Source organism: Grampus griseus (genome assembly GCF_964374135.1).
Source record: "Grampus griseus genome assembly, chromosome: 5".
In the NCBI taxonomy this organism is placed as follows: Eukaryota; Metazoa; Chordata; class Mammalia; order Artiodactyla; family Delphinidae; genus Grampus; species Grampus griseus.
This window is the reverse complement of record NC_138998.1, coordinates 10565381-10586903: the sequence shown is the minus strand read 5'-3', so window position 1 is coordinate 10586903 and position 21523 is coordinate 10565381. Positions and strand designations below refer to the sequence as shown.

The following is a 21523-nucleotide window of genomic DNA, read 5'->3' as shown; positions in this document are numbered from 1 at the left end:
CCCACATGTCGCAGAGCAACTAAGACCGTGCATCACAACTACTGAGCCTGCGCTCTAGAGTCCGTGAGCCACAACTACTGAGCCCACGTGCTACAACTACTGAAGCCCAAGCACCTAGAGCCCTTGCTCCGCAACAAAGAGAAGCCACCACAATGAGAAGCCCGTGCACCACAACGAAGAGTAGCCCCCACTCACCGCAACTAGAGAAACCCCACGCACAGCAACAAAGACCCAACGTGGCCAAAAATAAATAAATAAATAAATTTAAAAAATTATACCTCAATAAAGTGGAAATTAAAAAAAAATGAAAAAGGTGGTATCCATTAGATCAAATTTTCAGTTTTGATGAAACATCTATTATAAATGCATGCCTTGGTGGACTTATATCTTACAGGACAAACATGCCCCAACATGCCCCAGGATTTAAAGTTCCAAAAGATCTCTTGTGATTTGGTGCCAAGGTCAAACTGAGGACAAGGAGCCACACCCATCCACATTGGCTCTTACGACTCTCTGTCCAATGTCAGATCCCCTCTTTCCACTGCTTCACGGTAACTCACGAGCTATAACCTTTCCAATGCCCACTTCCACAAGAAACTTCAGGTGCCATATTTATTGTAATACATATATGAATGTGTGTGTGTGTATCTTACACGTTATGATTTTAGGAATGCAAATGTCATGCTATGACAGAACTAACTGAACCATGGCCCTGAAGTATTCTTGAGTTTCAGTGGGTCCCATATTACCTTGGATAAAGCTTCATTGCTCTTCATTTTTTCTCTCAGAATTTTCCACCACTTGCTCTCAGGAGGATACTGCCATGGTGTTTTATCAAATTGTTCTAAAAGCTAAAAAGCAGAAACTTTTTCTTTCCTTTTTGAAAATAAATCATATTAGCATAAAAATCTCTTCTAAAAAAGACAACACAGCTACAGTATCCTACCTTTCACATCACTCATACTCTGTTTTTCCTCTGGGCAGTAAACAACTGATAGAAGATAAATAGGTACCATGGAAAGCTTCTGCTTGGTTCAGTGACGACTTCTACCAGAAATTGGGATCCCACAAGACAAAGCAGAACTGTAACCCCCTCCATACTTCACAGGCAAGGGGGCTTGTAAGCCTTCCTCTGCCTCTGACAACAGAAGGAAAATCACCCTGCCAAAGAACCCCTGCAAGAAGACTCATAGCCCCAATACCTAGGGATTCTCATGATACAGACCAAATGCTCCAGAGTGTTTTAATATTGGGGATTACATCCTAATTTTGTATAATCATGACAATCATACCAATTTGTATCCAAAGTCATGTAACAAATGTGCCTATATTTTATCTGTCACAGTGAAATGTATAAATTATATACAAATAATAAGAATCTGGATAAGTCACTGATTACAGTTTGAAGAGTAAAAAATCTCTTTATTGCCTTAAGAAATACTAAGTTAGATTTTTTCCAGTACATAAAGCCATTTCTTGGCTGTAAGTTCAGTTCCTCTGGGAGCTGTATTATAATCTTTCAGATAGCTGAAATCAGTTTGCCGACTGAATGCCTTTAAATTTTCGATCACCTTTCAAAAATGCTTAACTTACCCACATACAAATTATCTATACATAAGGAATTGGATTTACCAAGTTCCATAGTTATATTTAAGAATAGCTTTACATCATAAATTTTATTTAAAATAGATATTAATAGACCTGTCACCAAGTGAATCAAGATTTAAACATTTTCAAGAACTGACTTCCCTAAAGACCAAGCCACATAAACTAAAACCCAGGCAAAAGCTCTCACCTGTTTAGTGACAGCATTTATGTCTCCTAGCAAGGTCACAGCAGGTCTTACATTATTCCCCAACTCTTCTGCACAGATATCAACCTAAAAAAGAGGCAAGGCTAAAGAACAAACTGTTTATTCTTAAAAATCTTTAAGAATTAAGACAGTAAATGGACTGTGCATGTTACACATAAGCATATGATTAAGATTTGATATTCAAGAAGTTCCTTGATAAAAGTATAAATCCGTGGAACTATATGAGTATCATAGCTAGTATAGAAACCTCACTATCATCACTTCAAGAAGTAAAATTGCTGTGTCAGTTAGGCTTGAACATTTAAAATTTTATTAAACCTCGTGTAATTGTTCATTAAAAAAAAAGAAACCTCACTATCTTCCTTCATTTTAAAATCTACTCCGGGGACTTTCCTGGTGGCGCAGTGGTTAAGAATCCACCTGCCAATGCAGGGGGATGTGGGTTCGAGCCCTGGTCTGGGAAGATCCCACATGCCAAGGAGCAACTAAGCCTGTGGGGCACAACTACTGAGCCCATGTGCCACAACTACTGAGCCTGTGTGCCACACCTACTGAAGCCCGCGCGCCTAGAGCCCGTGCTCTGCAATGAGAAGCCACCGCAGTGAGAAGCCCGCACACCGCAACGAAGAGTAGCCCCCACTTGCCGCAACTAGAGAAAGCCCGTGTGCAGCAACGAAGACCCAACACAGCCAAAAATAAATAAATAAAAATTAAAAAAAAAATCTACTCTGTAGAACTTTACTATTGTTCCACTATACTCACAGGAATGCATTTGACTTGATCAATTACAGTTTTGAATGTAATGAATAATAAGGTTCTACTTAATTACCCTGGAATTCTTATTCAGAGCAGGAGTTCTCAAATTTCAGCATATATCAGAACCTCCCGGTAGGCCTGTTAAGCCACAGACTGCAAGAATCCACCTCAGAGTTTCTGACCTCAAGAGGTCTGGGGTGGGGCCCAAAAATATACATTTCTAACAGGTTTCCCAGGAGGTGCTGATGCTGCTGGTCCAGGAACCACATTTTGAGACCCACTCCCAGGGAACGGCATGATTTCATCCTATTTACTCAGAAGCTCCATTTCTGGATGGCCATGGGCAAGTGAAAACAGCTTCTTGAGGAAAAGTAATTTAGGCACCCCAAAGGGGATGCACTTCATTCTGTAATCAAGAGGCAGCATCTTCCAGTACAATCCAGGTCTTGCTTGTTTGTGGTTTTAGTTTTCAATGGCCCCTATTAGAAGTTGACTTAGGAAGTAAAAGGTAAGCAGGGAGAAGACAGCAATTGCAGTGAGGCCATTAAAATACCTTTACACAATCTGTGTAGGGCAAACAGGTTTCTGGGAAGTACCTTTCACATCAGTAAGGAAACTGGTTTATAAAGAGGGGTCATAAAGATACAAGAGCTTATTCCAAACACATAGTTTTAGCACCATTGTTTAGATATTTCCATCCAAAGGGTGTTTGACGGTTTTGGAATCTAAAAGAATAACTTGATCCCTAACAATGCTGAATGTTTTGTTCTAATCTACCTCCTACTTGAACCTCTTTTGTCTACCTTTAAATATACTTGAACTATAAAGAAGAGCCAAATTATGCTTTTCAAACTATTGAAAACTTGATTTTGAAAGGTTTTCTGGTTAGCAGTAAAGTGGTATATTATGTTTCATAGGCCTGAAAAGGCAGCTTACTTTGGTACCTGTAATTATGCCAGACAATTTATAAAATTCTACTTTTGTAAAAAGAGAAACAGTTCTTTACAAAAGCCGAGAAGAAAGTGGAGCTGATAATGGCTGAGAGAACAATAAACTACACATAGCTCTGATTTTAAATCTCTCCTCTTAGGACTTCCCTGGTGGCACAGTGGTTAAGAATCCGCCTGCCAATACAGGGGACGTGGGTTTGAGCCCTGGTCCGGGAAGATCCCACATGCCAAGGAGCAACTAAGCCCATGTGCCACAACTAATGAGCCTGAGCTCTAGAGCCTGCGAGCCACAACTACTGAGGCTGTGTACAACAACTCCTGAAGCCTGTGCGCCTAGAACCTGTGCTCCACGACAAGAGAAGCCACTGCAATGAGAAGCCCGCACACCGCAATGAAGAGTAGCCCCTGCTCACCGCAACTAGAGAAAGCCCAAGTGCAGCAATGAAGACCCAACGCAGCCAAAAATCAATCAATCAATCAATTAATCTCTCCTCTGAGTACCTGGATAAACTTCACATCTGGCTGATATCTTGGAGGCAGTCCAAAATGTAAAATCCAATTTAATCTGGCACCAAGTAACACAATTACATCAGCAAATTGCAAAGCCCTATTAAAAAGAAAAATCTGATATAACAAAAGGGATATCTACATTCTTATTTGAATTATTCTAAAGTATTTGGAAAAGTCTAAATAATTTGGATCTTGCACTGTTCTTGAGAATCAGCTTATACGGTAAATTTGATCTTTCAAACTGAAATAATTTATGAAGCCATTCTATTTAAATTGTAATCCAAAAGATGAAATAAGTAGAAAATACTACCATAAGACTTTATCTATACTCTATAGCATTTATTACTTTTTTATCATTAGAAAAATTAATATAAGTATACTGTAGATAATCTGGAAAAAGCAGAAAAGTATAAAGAAAAAGCCAAAATTTCCCAATAATACTATCAACTTATAAACTATTATTAATATCCTGGCATAATTTCATCTAGTCTTTTTTTCTATGCATGTGTATTTTTATATAGTTGAGCTTATACACTAAATGTCTCATGCGCTTTTGCTTATCATAAATGTTTTCCTTTATCATTAAGTTCTTCTTAAATACAAATTTTAAAGGCTACACATTTTGTTGAACACAAATTTATTTCACCTCTCCTCAAATGCTGGATATTTTTCTTTGTTATTAACAGTACTGGGTTGCACATCTTTATTTGAATCTTAATATATACTTCACATTGATTCCTTGAAGCAGGTATTTTTATGATGATTGATTCACTTTCCCCAACTGCTTTAAAAAAATATTACACCAAGTATATTTCTAACAGTTTTATATATCTTAGTATTTTTGTCAATATAACTTCAATTTTTTGATATTTACTTTGATATCTACTCTGATATTAATAACCCTTGCTTTCCTTTTGTTTACCTCATACATCTTTGCTTGCTTTTACACTGTATCATTTTGTTTCAGATGTGGCTCTAATGATGCATACAACTGTCATTATTATTGATCCAATTGAAATGTCATGCCTTTTTCCAGGATAATTTTTATTATAATAACTGCCGTGGGTTTTCTTTTTTCTACTTCTTGGCTATTTCCCATTTTTCTTATCTTTTGCCCAAAGAGGATCTGTTTTGGTTTTTTTTTTTTTTTTTTGCTTTTATCTTCTGCAGTGGTTTATGCTATTTTTCAGAGAAATTCAGTTATTATTTCAACTATATAGTCAAAAAAGCTATCCTCATATACTGTTTTGGTCCTGTGGGACCCAATTTAACTAACAGATAAAAACTGAAAATGGGGGCTTCCCTGGTGGCAGTGGTTGAGAGTCCGCCTGCCAATGCAGGGGACATGGGTTCGTGCCCTGGTCTGGGAAGATCCTACATGCTGCGGAGCGGCTGGGCCCGTGAGCCATGGCCACTGAGCCTGTGCATCTGGAGCCTGTGCTCCGCAACGGGAGAGGCCACAACAGTGAGAGGCCCGCGTACCACAAAAAAAAAACCAAAAAAACAAAAAAACCCTGAAAATGGAAGGACAGATTTGCTTATAGATATTCCAAAACCCTTGAAATTGTTGATACAATTATTTACAGCCCCTTACAACCTTTTTTATATTATTAATGTCATCAATATTATCTTCTTAAAATTCAATAGGAATGAAGATAAACTTCAGCTCAACCCAAGTTAAAGTATATTAAAAGAAAAAAACAGTGTAATAATTTAGCTACTGTACAATGTATACTAATATGAAAAAAGTAAACATATAATCTTATTAAAATAGCATTAAATGAGCAACATTAAAGATTGAACAGCAAACATGACATTTAAAAACCCTTCAAAATTAATTTAGTGTGTGCATGACAACATGAAAATTACCAAATGTAGAACAGTGGTAAACTGTGGAGAGGGAGGGAGGAAGTGGGATCAGGTAAGGTATGCAGGGACTAAAAACATATCTGTAATTTTTTGTTTCTTAAAAAAAAACCTTAAAGTAACAACATACTACTTAATATTATATTTGAGAAAGTTGAGTGGTGGTTACATAGTGCTCATTGAATTACTCTCTCGTTTGTATATTTATAATATTTCATAATAAAGAAATTAAAAGAAAAAAATACATGGTTTATCAGAAAGTGTGTTTTAAAAATTTAAAAAGAAGAGGGGCTTCCCTGGCAGTCCAGTGGATAAGACTCCAAGCTCCCACTGCAGGGGGTGTGGGTTTGATCCCTGCCTGGGGACTAAGATGCCGCATGTGGCAGGGCAAAAAAAAAAAAAAAACAGTAAAAAGAATGAGGTGAAGTCAATTAGAAAAAAAAAAATCTAAGAAGAGACTTCCAGTGCCAGCCAAGGCTGGGTAATCCCACTCCAGCCGAGCTCTCCCACTGATACAGTGGAAACTCTGAACCAAGTATAAAAAGCAACTACCTGAGGCTTCTGAAAAGTAAACAACAGTAGGTGGACTGGGAAGAGATCAAAGAAGTGACCCATGTAGGCGGTGAGTTTTTAAGGTTTTCCCCTCTTTTATCTCTTCGCTTTGATTCAGAGCAGTCCTAGTTGCAGAACTAAAGGAAAGCAAAAACTTGGAGAGAAACCGTGTCTTTTTGGCCAGAAGATCACACGCCTGAGAGCATGGGGGGAAAGCTCCAAAATTTTCTTTTTCTCTATTTCTCTCTCACAGCTGTGCTCTGAGGGCAGCACAGCGGCATTGTGGTAAGTCCTAAGCAGCTAAAATCCCAAGAGAAACTTCATTTTTCAGGCAAGAGGAACTGGGAAAAGGGGCCCCTGTGGTCTGGAGAGTATGGGGGCATCTCCCTTATCTTTCATCTTTCTTTTTTTTCCTGCCACTTTGCGTCAAAGGCAGCACCTGTTGTGTGGTACGATAAGGTAGCAGCAAGGGCCAGGAAAAGGGACTCTGGGAAATGGGTGGGCTATGTCTTAAGAGAGAAAAGGAATCCCTAGTTCTGGATATGAACCAGCATGTTTGTATCCAGAACTGGGGCTGGGGCTCACCCCTGGGCTGGGCATGTGTGGACAGACCCAAAGGAGCATAGCAAAGGCTTTGGAAATCAACTGACCCTGGAACCATGCTCACAGTGAGTGAGTCAGAACCTGCACTCTGAATCTAACCAAGCTAACTGTTTGCTTAAAACAAACAAACAAAATCAGCATTCTACAGAGGATTTTGGTATGACCTAGAATCTCACAACACAGTATTCAAAATTCTAGGATACAATCCAAAACTACTCAAAACACAAAGAACCAGAAAAATTCTAATTTCAAAAGAGAATATAATGAATAGATGCCAATTGTACTGATGACCCAGATGTTAGAATCAGTAAACACATACTTTAAATCAGCTATTATAACTATGTTCCATAAGGTAAACAAAAATACTCTTGAAATAAATGGGAAGATAAACGTTCTCAGCAGAGAAATAGAACATATAAAGTAGACAAAAGGAGTAAAAAGAATTAAACAGTTATTCAAGGACCTATGGGAGAATATCAACATGCCTAATATTTGTGTTACTCCAGAAAGGAGAAAGAGATTGGTGTAGAAAAAAATATTTGAAGAAATAATGGCCAGAAACTTTCCAAATTTGGTGAAAGGTATCAATGTACAGATTCAAGAAGATTAGAGAATCCCAAACAGGATAAACTAAAAGTAAACCGTGTCCAGACACATCATAATCAAACTGCTGAGAAACAAAGATAAAAAAAAATTCTGGAAGGAGCCACAGAAAGACAACTACATCGGTGGACAGAGATTCTCATGACTACAGATTTCTCATCTGAAACCATGAGAGTCAGGAGATAGAGGACAACATCTTTAAAGTGTTGAAAAGTCTGAAAAGAAACAGATGTGCTTAAAATTACGTGATTCTTTCAGAACTTCTCCTAGATTCATTAAAGTCACAAAACAATTTAAATTAGCCTGGAATCTGCCAAGCCATTGTATTTAAAATCTCGAGCGCCACGTACCTGGATCTGGCAGCACCTACACAGTTTGGATGGTTGTCAGGGATAACACCCTTTCCCATGGGAGTGGGCAGAAATGGCAATTTACATTGCTCCACCAACTTCCTGATACTCTCCTCTGCACGGGCATAAGCAGCACCTACAAGAAATTGAAATGTATTGGACAAGTCAGTTAAGCTCCAGACACTGTGACCCTTAAAGTAGTTCATGTGAAATTGCTTTTAGAACTTCTCAAACATTCTCCTGCTCAGGGCTTAAACTCAAAACAAATCGTGACTATGGTTTTTGTTTGTTTTTTGGCCATGCCGCACGGCATGTGGGATCTTAGTTCCCCGACCAGGGATCAAACCTGTGCCCCTGCAGTGGAAGCACAGAGTCTTAACCACTGGACCACCAGGGAAGTCCTGTGACTATGGTTTTTATCTTTGGTATTTTAAAACGTTTAAGAAGGCAATAGTTCTAATTTCCCCCCCAAGTGATATTATCAATTATTCTGAAAGATGTCTACCCCTAAACAAAAGTTGCACTTCACTTCTCTTGCTGCTCTTAATTGTCAGTTCTATGCTACCTTCCTACTGGATTATTACTCACAATTCCCTGGACACACATCTACTGGTAGGTGCAGGTAGGAGAGGAAGGACTCTGCCCTGACAGGGAAGAGCAACCTCACACTTTGCTCCCCACCACCAGCTAACCAGGACTGCACCGTCATCTAGTCTGTGTATGGAAATTCTAACAAGGGGGTCTACGTTTCTAAAGCTCTGTAGATCGCTTCATAGGCTCTATAATCCTGTGATCACAACTGGACTAACTCGAATGGGTCACATCATTTGTTTTTACAGTTGTGTGCCTGCAGAATAACCACATGCTTTATGCCCTCAATGGCACTGAAAACAACTTACTGTTTGAATATAGAAATGATTTCGAGGGAGATGCAAGAGGGAAGAGATATGGGAACATATGTATATGTATAACTGATTCACTTTGTTATAAAGCAGAAACTAACACACCATTGTAAAGCAATTATACTCCAATAAATATGTTTTAAAAAAAAGAAATGATTTCATTTCTAATGTCATCAAGGCCATCGTTTTAGCTATTTAACTTTATCCTCTTTCTCAGGGTTAGTAGAATATTACTCCATATCCAGAAGTTATAATTCTCTACTGAGTCTCAGTAAATAGTATAGTATGTTCAGATTCAATTTAATGCTCCCCACTATAAAACTACCTTAGAATCTTTTGTCACCCATGTAGGATGAAAAATAATCCCTTTTTTTTAATCCAGAAAGTTTCCTTATATTCTCCTTCTTGCCTCAATATTTGTCCATTCAGTTCCCTCTTCCTGGAATGCGTGGGTTCTCTGTGTCCAATCAGTGACCGGTCACCCATTATTTCAAGGGGTGGCTACAGCATCATCTCTTCTGAACGGTCTTTCCACACCACCTACACAAGAACATTGTTGCTGCTTCCCCTGGGAATCCACCTCAGCTCTCTACACACACCCCACTTATTTGTGACCAGGTCTGTCTACTTATAAGTAGGAACCATTATTTCTCTATATATCCCACAAATGTTTTCTATAATCCCTGCCTTATCATAAGGACTCATTAAATGGTGGTTGAAGGAAGTACAAAAACTAGCATCCACTGAGCTCTTTCTATTATTTTGTTGTTTAATTTTAACAGTACTGTTGAGGTAGCTAATCTCTATTTTACAAGTGAGGTAACTGAGACTCAAAGCAGTTTTTGCCAAGGTCACAGAGCTAATATATCACATAGCTGTACAAAACTCAGCTCTGACTTCAATTTTTTTCTGTTGTCCACCATTTTTACTAAAACTGTTTTTAATTTCTATGTAGTTACCTCCTGTAGTTGATAAATGACTAGCATGGTCATAGAAGATTCATAGCCCCTTTAGGTCTAGAACATATAATGGATACTATAATAAATTGCTGACATGTGTATAAACTGGTACAATACCTTGGGAGAAAGCAATTGGACAATATGTTCCAAAGGCCTTAAAATATGAATACATTTTAATTTAATTAATTTTCTTTCTGGGAATCTATCTTATATCCTAAATATGGAAAAAGCTTTAAGTACAAACGAGTCTGTTGCAGCTATTCTAAACACAAACAAAAACTGGCAAAGATTTAAATATTTGCCAGCAAAGTATTAGTATATACATGAATGGACATTAAAAATTATATTTGGGAAGAAAATGTAACACCATGAGAACATGTTATTCTAACATTAAATGAATTAACTATAATACGAAACTGTCTAATAGAGTGGCCATTTGACCCAGCAATCCCACTCCTAGGTACGTACTGAAGAGAACTGAAAACATACATCCACACAAACATTTGTACATGAATGTTCATAGCAACATTTTTCACAGTAGTTCAAAAGTGGAAACATCCCGAATGTCCATCAACTATGAATGGATTAAATTAAATGTGGCATGTCCATACAATGGAATAATAACAATAGTAACTATGAATTATATTTATTATATTATATATAATTATAGTAAATATATTATCATTATTATTCAGCAATAAAAAGAAATGATGTACTGATACATGCTACAACGTGGATGAACCTTGAAAACATTACGCTAAATCAAAAACGTCAGTCACAAAGGACCATACATTATATGATTCTATTTAAAAGAAGTGTCCAAATAGGCAAATCTATAGAGACAGAAAATAGATTCATGGTCGCCTGGGGCAGAGGGCTAAGGAGGTTTGGGGTGACAGCTAAGGGATGTGGGATTTGGGAGAGGGTAATAACGATATTCTAAAATTGATTGTGGTGATGGATGCACAACTTTGTAAATATACCAAAAGATATTAGATTGTATACTTAAAAAAAACTGTCTAGGGCTTCCCTGGTGGCACAGTGGTTGAGAGTCCATCTGCCGATGCAGGGGACACGGGTTCGTGTCCCGGTCCAGGAAGATCCCACATGCCGCGGAGCGGCTAGGCCTGTGAGCCATGGCCGCTGAGCCTGCGCGTCCGGAGCCTGTGCTCCACAACGGGAGAGCCCACAACAGTGAGAGGCCCGTATACCACAAAAAAAAAATAAATAAAAAACTGTCTATACAGTATGATCACAAGGTATAAAATATACATGCAAAAAGGAATACAAAAGTACTACATGTTAAAATGATCTTCTTTGGATGAAGGGATTTCTTCTTTCTAATCTACTGGATTTTCCAAATTTTTAATAATATTCATGTGTAATCTTCATAATGGAAAGAAACACATTTTATTCATAAGAAATGTAATAGGGACTTCCCTGGTGGTGCAGTGGTTAAGAATCCGCCTGCCAATGCAGGGGACACGGGTTCGATCCCTGGTCTGGGAAGATCCCACATGCCAAGGAGCAACTAAGCCCGTGTGCCACAACCACTTAAGCCTGTGTGCCTAGAGCCCACGAGCCACAACTACTGAGCCCATGTGCCAGAACTACTGAAGCCCATGCACCAAGAGCCCATGATCTGCAACTAGAGAAGCCACCACAATGAGAAGCCTGTACACCACAACGAAGAGTAGCCCCCGCTCGACACAACTAGAGAAAGCCCACATTCAGCAACGAAGACCCAACGCAGCCAAAAATAAATAAACTAAATAAATTTACAAAAAAAGAAAGAAATGTAATAGGTGATATTCCAGGCATTCTAGAATAATTCTGATTTCAAAACTAATAAATAATGCTAAATGAATAAAGAGAATTTTTATTCCAATTTCAAACATTAGAGCCAATGCTAATAAATAATGAAGACAACTTCTAAACAGAATCAGCATTCTTTTGAAAGCCTAGCAAGATTTAGAGTTCCATTCAATGCTACCTTTCCCGATGATAAGAAGGGGCTGTTTGGCATTCCTAATAACAGATGCTGCCATACATACAGCAGAGCTTTCTGCCATACTAACAGGAGGTGGCATGCAGCACTCCATGTACCTGGAAATAAAGAGCTCTGTTAATTAGGAGGCCAACTTTTTAACTTTTTTATTGTGAAAATATCAAATACAGAAAAAGGTAGAAAAAATACTATAATAAACTCCATATGCCCACCCTGTAAATTCAACTACTAATATTTTACCACATTTGCCTCACACATACATGCATAAATATACATACACATTTCTTTCTAAACCATTTGACAGTAGATTACCACAGCAAGACTTAAAAATTAAAAGATAAGGACTTTCTCCCATATAACCATAATATCCTTATCATACCTGGTAAATTAATATTTATTCCCTAAGATCATTTAACAACCAAAGGAGCAATTCACTGACAGGAAATCTGAATTAATGGCTTCACACTGTGGTAGTAGTTGTTGTTGTAGTAATAATAAAAAAAATACTAAAAGTTAATGTTTCATACCTACTATGTACCATTTATCCTTATTTAATTTTCAAAATAATGAGATTAGGTATTACCATTATCTCTGTTTCACTACTGTGAAAAAAAAAACCTCAAAAAGTAGGTAACTTGCCTGGGGTCCCCAGATGGCATGTGGCAAAGACTGGATTGAAATCGGTTTTTCTGTCTCCAAAGTCCATGCTTTTAACTACCTCACTATATTTCCACTCATTGAGTAAGTCAATATTTTAGTATCACAATATGCATTAGTGAAAGAAATATTAAAACTGTCATAGTTAAGTATTTCTAGACACCAACTCCTCAGTGTTTTAGTTCATTTATCCTAATTAATAAACATCATACTGTACAAAACTTGGGCATATAATACCAAAAAAGGACATCCAAATCTTTACAAAAATTTTAAAGAAGGCTTACAGAGTTAACTTACCTAAGGCACATCTCCCCCCAACCCCAATAATATTATTTTGATTGTCATGTTCAGGTATTATGAAGAATAGATGTCCTTTTTGTCTGACTCTCCCAAATGGAAACCTCTACTTGGTATCCTGAGTGAACAGAAATGCCCACTGTCTCTCTGTAGTCACTAGGTCCATGACAGCAGGAATGCGCTAAATGGTACTCAGGGTGATGCAGTAACCCAAGTACCCATCCTTACCAGGAGTGACTTAGATACCAGTTTGTTGTACTTATTGTTCACTCAGTGTTTATTTATGGAATAGGGGAACTTGGCAAATCATAGTAACATCTGGTGTTGAAATATTTTTAAATCACAGAGACAGACTGAAATTTTTTATGCTGAGTTCTTACTAGAACTATTTGAAAATTACTATTTTTCAATAGTCACTTCATCTCTTGGTTTATACCATGAAGACTCTAAGTAACCATACTACATGAGGATTAGTTTTTTATGGTTACTGAAAGAATAATTTCAAATGAGGAGTTTGTGAAGCCCCACGTATTTGATTTAGTAATTAAACCCCAAAATAATTCCTAAATAATGCCATTTTAATTAAGAGAATTAAGCCCTTTGGCCAGGATTCAGTTTAATTACTAAATCTTCAAAAGTTAAGACAAATTGAAGATTAACTTATAAACTGCTAGGTAAATTCTTTTTAAAAGGTAAGCATTATGGTAACACAATTAAGAAAGAACTCCAGTTAACTATTACTCACCTTATAGAGTTCACATTCACCTGGAGGTTCACAAAATCTGCAGGTATGTCAACATAGCAAGCACCTGGACGACCATAAATACTGCTTCTCACTGCCTAAGTTCATTACAAATGGAAGAAAATATTTTAAAAATCTCAATCCTTATTATCACATTCCACTCAAAGATAATTTAAAATTGTGAAATGAACACTATTTTGATTTTTCTCAACATCCCTAGTTGATGCAACATCCTTAGAAGTAACCAATTTTAATTACATTGAAATGCCCTCTATTGATTCTATATATTTTAAAAGATATTTTTGTTTAAAAGGGGAGAGATAAGAAAAAAATACACACTTAGGGCTTTAAAATTCATTTTCTATTACACTTTAGTCCTAGAAATTATCTACTAGGTTCTGCCTTCCAAGTCTTTACTTTATAACATTACTTTCACCTGCTTCCTAATGCTAATGATTTAGCAAAGGTTTCAGAAACTGATGTTGTAACATGTATCAAATGGTTTCTGTAACACATGGTTTTTGAAACAGCTTAAATATAACTTCACATATAAAACTAACTTATAATACGTTGTTTAATCAACTAAGAGATGGTCTTACATTAATACTAATAGAAGTACTAATTTTCAAAAACTTAAAGTAAATTTAAGTAATAATACTTAAATAATTTAAGTAATAAGTACTAATTTTCAAAAATTTAAGTAATAATACTTAATAATATAAGTATTATTTTCAAAAATAATCTTGCAAAAGTATAAGAGAAAGGGTACCCAGGGTTTCATTATATCCTTCTTTTTATTTTTCCATAGTTTAAAAAAATTTTAAAAACTAAAGTAGAGGGGAAATTTTTTCCAAAATAATTTATTTTATCGGTTTCTTTAATTAAGTTAATGACAGTGAATATTAAAATGTACATAGCTATTTATCAATATCATTGCTAATTGCCTGAATATATTCCAAATTGCTACTCATTCTATGGAGAATAAAAGTAACACAGGTAATAAGCAATTAAGAAAAACCAGCTGACTTGGAGAGCTTGTAATTAAATACTGTACCTTTTCGATAATAGAGGGAATAGCTTCTATGCTACTTGGCCGGGCAGAGAACTTGCTATATAATCTACAAGCTTCAACCTATATGCGAAAAGAAAATCACTTAAAATTCAGCTCATGTATCATATTACTCTTCTGAAAGATGACAAAATGTTAAGCCATTACTTTCTATTATGTTTAGAGGCAAGATGGAGAAAAATGCATTACCTAGATTGCTTCTTAAAAGCCTATTCAGGGGCTTCCCTGGTGGTGCAGTGGTTGAGAATCTGCCTGCTAATGCAGGGGACACGGGTTCGAATCCTAATCTGGGAGGATCCCACATGCCGCAGAGCATCTAGGCCTGTGAGCCACAACTACTGAGCCTGCGCGTCTGGAGCCTGTGCTCCGCAACAAGAGAGGCCGCGATAGTGAGAGGCCCACGCACCGCGATGAAAAGTGGCCCCCGCTCACCACAACTAGAGAAAGCCCTTGCACAGAAACGAAGACCCAACACAGCCAAAAATAAATAAATAAATTAATAAACTCCTACCCCCAACATCTTCTTAAAAAAAAAAAAAGCCTGTTCAAAGTACAACCAAATCTCTGCCTTGGTGTGATTCAGGAAGAAAATCAAAACAAGACACAATTTTCATTTCTTAGATTGGCAAAAATAAAAAAGTTAGATAATACCCAGCATCTATCATAATACAAGAAAACAGGCACTCCCATAAACTCTGGTGAGAATATAAATAGGAAGGGAAGCTGACAATGTCTCCTAAAAATGTAAGTAAGTATATCCTTGGACCCAGAAATTCTAAAGCCAGGAATACACAACTTCATCTATTATATCTCATTACAATAATAATCTATTTTTACATTTCTGCCAGTTTTCCTGTTATATATTTTGTTGTTATGCTGTTTGACATAAATTCAGTAGTGTTAATTTTTCACTGTTTAATGTACTTTGAAGCATTGTATATTCAATAGAAACTGTTTCTCTTAATACTTTTTGATATAAAATCTACTTAACAGTTGGTAGTCTTAGTCCCACAGGTATGAGTAGGAGTTTTCCTCTCAACTTTTCTCTTCCTCAAAGTCTGATAGTCCCAAGCCATTTTTATTCCTGCATTTTCTTGACTCTTTGAAGAGATTATTTTCAGAGTTTAAATTTCTGTCAAAAAGGTGTATTTCTTGGAAGATTGCTCCTAAACAGAGCCTAAGCTTTCTTAATAACCACACTGAGAGTTTCTTGTAGTTGAGGAAAATTACCTTTAAAATATCTCAGGTACTTTTATTTTAATTGTTTATTTTGCAGACAGGAGTTTTAATTTCTTCTCCATAAATCTTAATGGAGTATACTTACGTTACTAAAATGATAGAGGGAAGATCTTAGAGTTGGGTACCTGAGGAAACTCCTGGAAGGCCCCCATTGTTTCCTGACTTCTTTCAGAGGAACCACCAATCACAATCAAGGGCCTGAAATATTAATTTTTTTAAAAGAGAATTACAAATGAGATCAACATGTAAAGTACTCAGCAAGTACCCAATAAATAATAAACACTCAATGAATGTTAAAAAAGAGAGAAAGAGAGAGAATTACATTTTCCCTTAAAAACTGCCAATTTAGAAAGATTTAGGAAACAACTTGGTGTGAGAGAACACTTCCTCAATTTTGGAAAAATCTGTAATTTGCGGTAAATATTTTTCCTCCATGCCCCTCTCTCCCCTGCTTCTTTTGGATACTGATTCTAAACCTCTGGGTGTGATGATGTAAAATGAATTGTTATGCCCTTCCTATTATTCTTGAAATTAAGAGAAGAAAAAAACTTTTGTCACACTTTCCTAAATGAGTCTATTTGGAAATGGCAGAATGAAAAAAATTCCTCAGCAATAAAATTCTTATGCTTTGGGGAGAAAAAAAAAAAGATACAGCAAAGTTAAAGTTACTCAAAAATTATCAGATACTAAAGTAGATAAGAAAGAGAAAGTGTAGGAAGAACGAAAGAAAAGAAGTCAAACCCTAAAAAGTAGGAAACACATGGCAAGAAAGAAAACAATGTCCTTCCCACAGGAAATTTAAACATTTTATGAACTGATCAAAACATATCCCCCTTTAACATGATCTTATGAGTAAAGAACCAGAGATGGGATTAAGGGCAAGAGCAACTAATCTGCTTATAAAGCCAACTCAATAAATATAAGATTTCAATTGTCCTGCTAGTTATGCAAGACAAGGTGAAAAATTAAATACATTCTTGCATACTGAACTGGGATCTTTGATAAACAGTTCTTCACTTAAAGAGACTTATACACACATTCACACATATATATAGATAGATAGATAGATATGGAATATACACATATTTATTCCAAAATATTAATAGTCTTTTTTTCTAGGTAAAAGAGCTGTTGATTTTTTTTTCTTATTTTCTTCCTAACTCTCTTAATTTTTCACTAAGCCATTTCCTTAAGCACCTGACCCCTGGTCTTCCCACCACATATCAGTGGTTGCTCCACTAGGTAAAATCATGCATTGAGATTTTTAAGAAAATGTTTTAAGTAATTACCAACAGTTCATGTTTGCATTTGCCATACCACCCAAAGCATGGATGAGACCTGGGCCAGAAACAACAAGGCAAACTCCCGGCCTAAAAGCAAAACAGAATTAATTTTATTAAAAGCAGGTCAAATGCAACACTTGATTCATATCACTTTAGGGTGAAATGTCACCTTCTTGAACTTCAAAGGCAGGATATATAGATCTTTACTACAATTGTAAAACTATTATTAGAATATTTTTTTAATTAGAATAAAAAAGGTTATATCAGTCTTCCTGTAAGAAATAAGGTACCTACCATCCTCACACTGTTATTTCACTAACCTCTTTATACTTTGCTCCTATTATATTTGGGCTAAATCAAGTTGACTGCATACAGAAGCAAATTTTTGACTACTGAGTACATTTCTATATGGAAAAAAAGTGTTTTTAAAAATTTTCTTAACAAATATATAATGTAAATTGGTCTTTGCCAGGAAGTAATTCTGAAATGTAGTGCTCTTCCCCAATTTTTTAAATTGAACTTGAAAGCTTTACCCTAGATGAATTTCTAAGCTTAAAGCACCGAAAAAAAGGTATCTCCATATAATTCAACTTGCCATTTTCAATTTATACAGTAATTTCTTAAGAACCTCTATTTAAGACAGCCTTTAAATTGGTGCAGCCACTGTGAAAAACAATATGGAGGTTCCTCAAAAAACTAAAAATAGAACTACCATACAATCCAGCAATTCCACTCTGGGTGGTGGAAAACAAAAACACTAATTCCGAAAGATATATGTACCCCTATGTTCATGCAGCACTATTTACAACAGCCAAGATATGGAAGCAACCTCAGTGCCCATCCATGGATGAATGGATAGAGAAGATGTGATTGATACACACACACACTGAAATATTACTCAGTCATAAAAATGAATGAAATCTTGCCATCTGTGTCGACGTGGATGGACTCGGAGGATATTATGCTTAGTGAAATAAATTAGATAGAGAAAACCAAATACCATATGATTTCACTTATATGTGGACTCTTAAAAACAAAACAATGAACAGAAAATAAACTCAGAGACAGAGAAAAAACTGGTGGTTGCCAGATGGGAGGTGTGTGGAGGAATGGATAAAATAGGTGAAGGGGATTAAGAGGTACAGACTGCCAGCTATAAAATACGTAAGTCATCGGGATGAAATGTACAGCATAGGAACACAGTTAATAATATTTTAACAACTTTATATGGTGATAGATGGGAACTGGTCTTATGGTGGTGACCATTTCATAATGTATAAAAATACTGAATCACTATGCTGTACACCTAAAACTAATATAATACTGTATGTTAATTATAACTCAGTTTAAAAAAAGAAGTTGAGATAAAACATAGACTTGAGTTTACCTGCCGGTCAGATATCCAACTGCAGAGGCAGCATAACAAGCCTACAAAGAAAAAACACTGGGACTTAAGCATTTTGGGACTCTTATAGTATTAAATTGTATTAAGTAATAAGTATTATTAAGTATTATACATGTATAAAGTATGTATATAATAATTCATTCTCAAGTAAGGGGGAATTGGAACATTTTTCATTCTAACGAGTAATGTTCTACCTGTAAATTTTAAATAATGGTTTAAGCATCTAATTTTTAGTTTTTCAAGAAATTTGTCCATATCATCTAGTTATTCATAATATCATCTTATAATTGCTTAAACGTCTGCAGGATCAATAGGAATGTCCTCTTTTTTATTCCTAACATTGATAATTTGTATTTTTTCTCTTTTATTCTTCATCAGTCTTGCTAGGGATTTACCAAATTTATTAATCTTTTCAAAGAACCAATATTTAGATTTGTTGATTTTTCTCTATTGTTTCTTTGTTTTCTCTTCCATTGATTTCTGCTTTTTTTAAAAAAATAAATTTATTTATTTTTGGCTGTGTTGGGTCTTCATTGCCATGCGTGGGCTTTCTCTAGTTGCGGTGAGCGGGGGCTACTCTTCCTTGCAGTGCGTGGGCTTCTCATTGTCGTGGCTTCTCTTGTTGCGGAGCACGGGCTGTAGGCACACAGGCTTCAGTAGTTGTGTCACGTGGGCTCAGTAGCTGTGGCTTGCGGGCTCTAGAGCTCAGGCTCAGTAGTTGTGGCACATGGGCTTACTTGCTCTGCGGCATGTGGGATCTTCCTGGGCCAGGGCTCAAACCCGTGTCCCTTGCATTGGCAGGCAGATTCTTAACCACTGTGCCACCAGGGAAGCCCAATTCCTGCTTTTGTACTTATTATTTTACTTGTTTGTACTTATTATTTTCAGTTTGGGTTTACCTTGGTTGTCTTTTTCTAGCTTCTTAATATGTACGCTTAGAGCATTGATTTTTTTTGATCTTCTTTACTAAGTATAGATTCATTTAAAACTATTTCCTCTTAGAACTGCTTTAGCTATAGCTTACATGTTTGAGATCTCATCTTCTCATCATCATTCAATTCAAAATGTTTTCCATTTTCCATTGTGATTTCTTCTTCACCCCACTGGTTATTTAGGGTCCATGGTGACATCCCCTTTTTCACCCCTGACACTGGTAATTTGTATTTTTTCTCTTTTATTCTTAATCAGTCTGCCGTGAAGGTTATTGATTTTATTAATCTTTTCAAATATTTATAAAGGATTCAAATGTACTGAATTTCCAAATGTTTGGGGATTTTCTATCTTTCTGTAATTGAATTCCAGTTTATTTCCATATGGTCAGGTCACATATACTGTTTGTTTCCAATCCTTGGAGATTTGTTGAAATTTCCTTCATGGCCTTCATATGGTTAGTTTTTATTTTTAAACTGCACTTCAGCTCACTATAGGAAGACAAGGAAGGTGCTAAATTAAATACAAGATAATCTGGAAAAATGCTAAATGCCCTTTAGGAAGAAATGAGACTGGGTTGGCAAAATGTCCTAACTTCCTTTCTTGTGCTTCCAAATAAGCCTCCAAGAAGGGTGGCAAGGTAATGAGGTGGAATGAGCACTGGACTGGGGCTTAGGACACCTCTGGAGTCCAATCACGGCTTTACCATTTGTGATACCTGTCACTTTGCAGAGCCACCTACTATACAACATGAGACTTGGCCTTCACCCATTCACCTTGCAGGTACTACCGGACCTCCTATCAAGTGCAGGCTCTACCTACGCACTGGGGATACAGATGTGTCAAGAAAAAATAATATCCGTGACCCCCTGAAGCTCAGAGCCTACTAGGGAAGTCAGACCGGACAAATAATACACAGACACATAATAATAGTTACAGAGTGAAGGTCAGGGGACAGGATTCAGACCAGGTAAATGTCCCTTCCAATTCTGACACTCTAGACTGGGCAGAGTACAATACTGTATACTGTAAGAGCATGGACTCCAGACCCAGAATACCTAAGTTCAAATCCTGGCTCTGCCAATACCAGCTGCCTCCTTGAGCAAGTTTCTTAACCCCTCTGGGTCTCACTTTTCTCATTTGTAACTAGGATTAACAATGGTTCTTGCCTCCTAGGATTGTTGTGATTGATACGTGTAAAGTATTAGAGGCGAGATAAGCGGCGACTGTCCGCAGTGAAAATTTGCCATTATTATTACTCATCCCCAATCTTGCATTCGGCTCTCCAAGTCCATACTTACCGCCTGCTCGTTCCTCATCCCGATGTATCTGATGCCCACCTCCTGGGCAGCAAGGGCGATTTCGGTCACCGGGATGCCTACGATGCCAAACATGTAATTCACATCCTGGGGGCCAAGAACAGAGAAATGAGGCCGCTAAAAGGAAAACCTCCAGCAAAGCTCCCCCCTGCCCTCCCCCGCCGCTCTCCCGTTTCCAAGACAACGCCTCGGCCCCGTCGGCTGCCGTAGGAGCCTTTCAATCAGGAAGGTCCAGCACACCTGTGTTTTCAGGGCCTGGGCGACGACTTTAGCACCAGACACCAGCGTCTCGCGTCCGTCGCTGCTTTCTGCCAAGTTACTTTCCGACATCTTCCACCTGAAGTTCGAGGCCCTCTCGCAGTGGACAGCAGGCTGATGCGAAGTCACCCAGCCAAACCAACGCCGGAGACACCAACCGTGGGGCCGCTTCTCTGAGTGAGGAGGAGGGCGACCCACCGCTTTAAACGGCGGAGAGGAGGAGGCGGGGCTGAAACCAGCCCGCTCGGGGTGAGGTGAGATGTAAACACACTCTCTCTCCTGCCACAACCTGGCCCTTTCCCCGGGCCCTCCATTCGCGGCCGGCAGAGTGTCAGGAGGAGGCGGGACTAGCTGGAGGCGGAGGCCTGTGCCGAGCAGGTGAGAGGTCGAACCGCGGAGGCTTGTCGCCTTAGTCCACCACCCGGAGCCATTTCGAGACTGCGTAAGGCGGG

At 37.5% G+C, this 21523-nt stretch overlaps 1 protein-coding gene across 1 annotated transcript in view; it reads right to left on the bottom strand.

The window, feature by feature from the left end:
* HACL1 (2-hydroxyacyl-CoA lyase 1) overlaps nt 1-21180 on the bottom strand; it is a 41166-nt gene extending 19986 nt beyond the window's left edge. Inside the window, exons 1-12 of the mRNA XM_082654067.1 lie at nt 21054-21180; nt 20796-20900; nt 18547-18587; nt 17166-17246; nt 16002-16074; nt 14623-14700; nt 13572-13666; nt 11858-11970; nt 8004-8139; nt 4021-4126; nt 1796-1879; nt 750-851 (exon numbers count right to left, since the gene is read on the bottom strand). Of these exons, the coding sequence (XP_082510193.1) occupies nt 750-851; nt 1796-1879; nt 4021-4126; nt 8004-8139; nt 11858-11970; nt 13572-13666; nt 14623-14700; nt 16002-16074; nt 17166-17246; nt 18547-18587; nt 20796-20900; nt 21054-21143 (1104 nt within the window). The 5' untranslated portion in view covers nt 21144-21180. The remainder of the gene's footprint in view (nt 1-749; nt 852-1795; nt 1880-4020; nt 4127-8003; nt 8140-11857; nt 11971-13571; nt 13667-14622; nt 14701-16001; nt 16075-17165; nt 17247-18546; nt 18588-20795; nt 20901-21053) is intronic.
* Between the last annotated feature and the right edge of the window lie 343 nt (nt 21181-21523).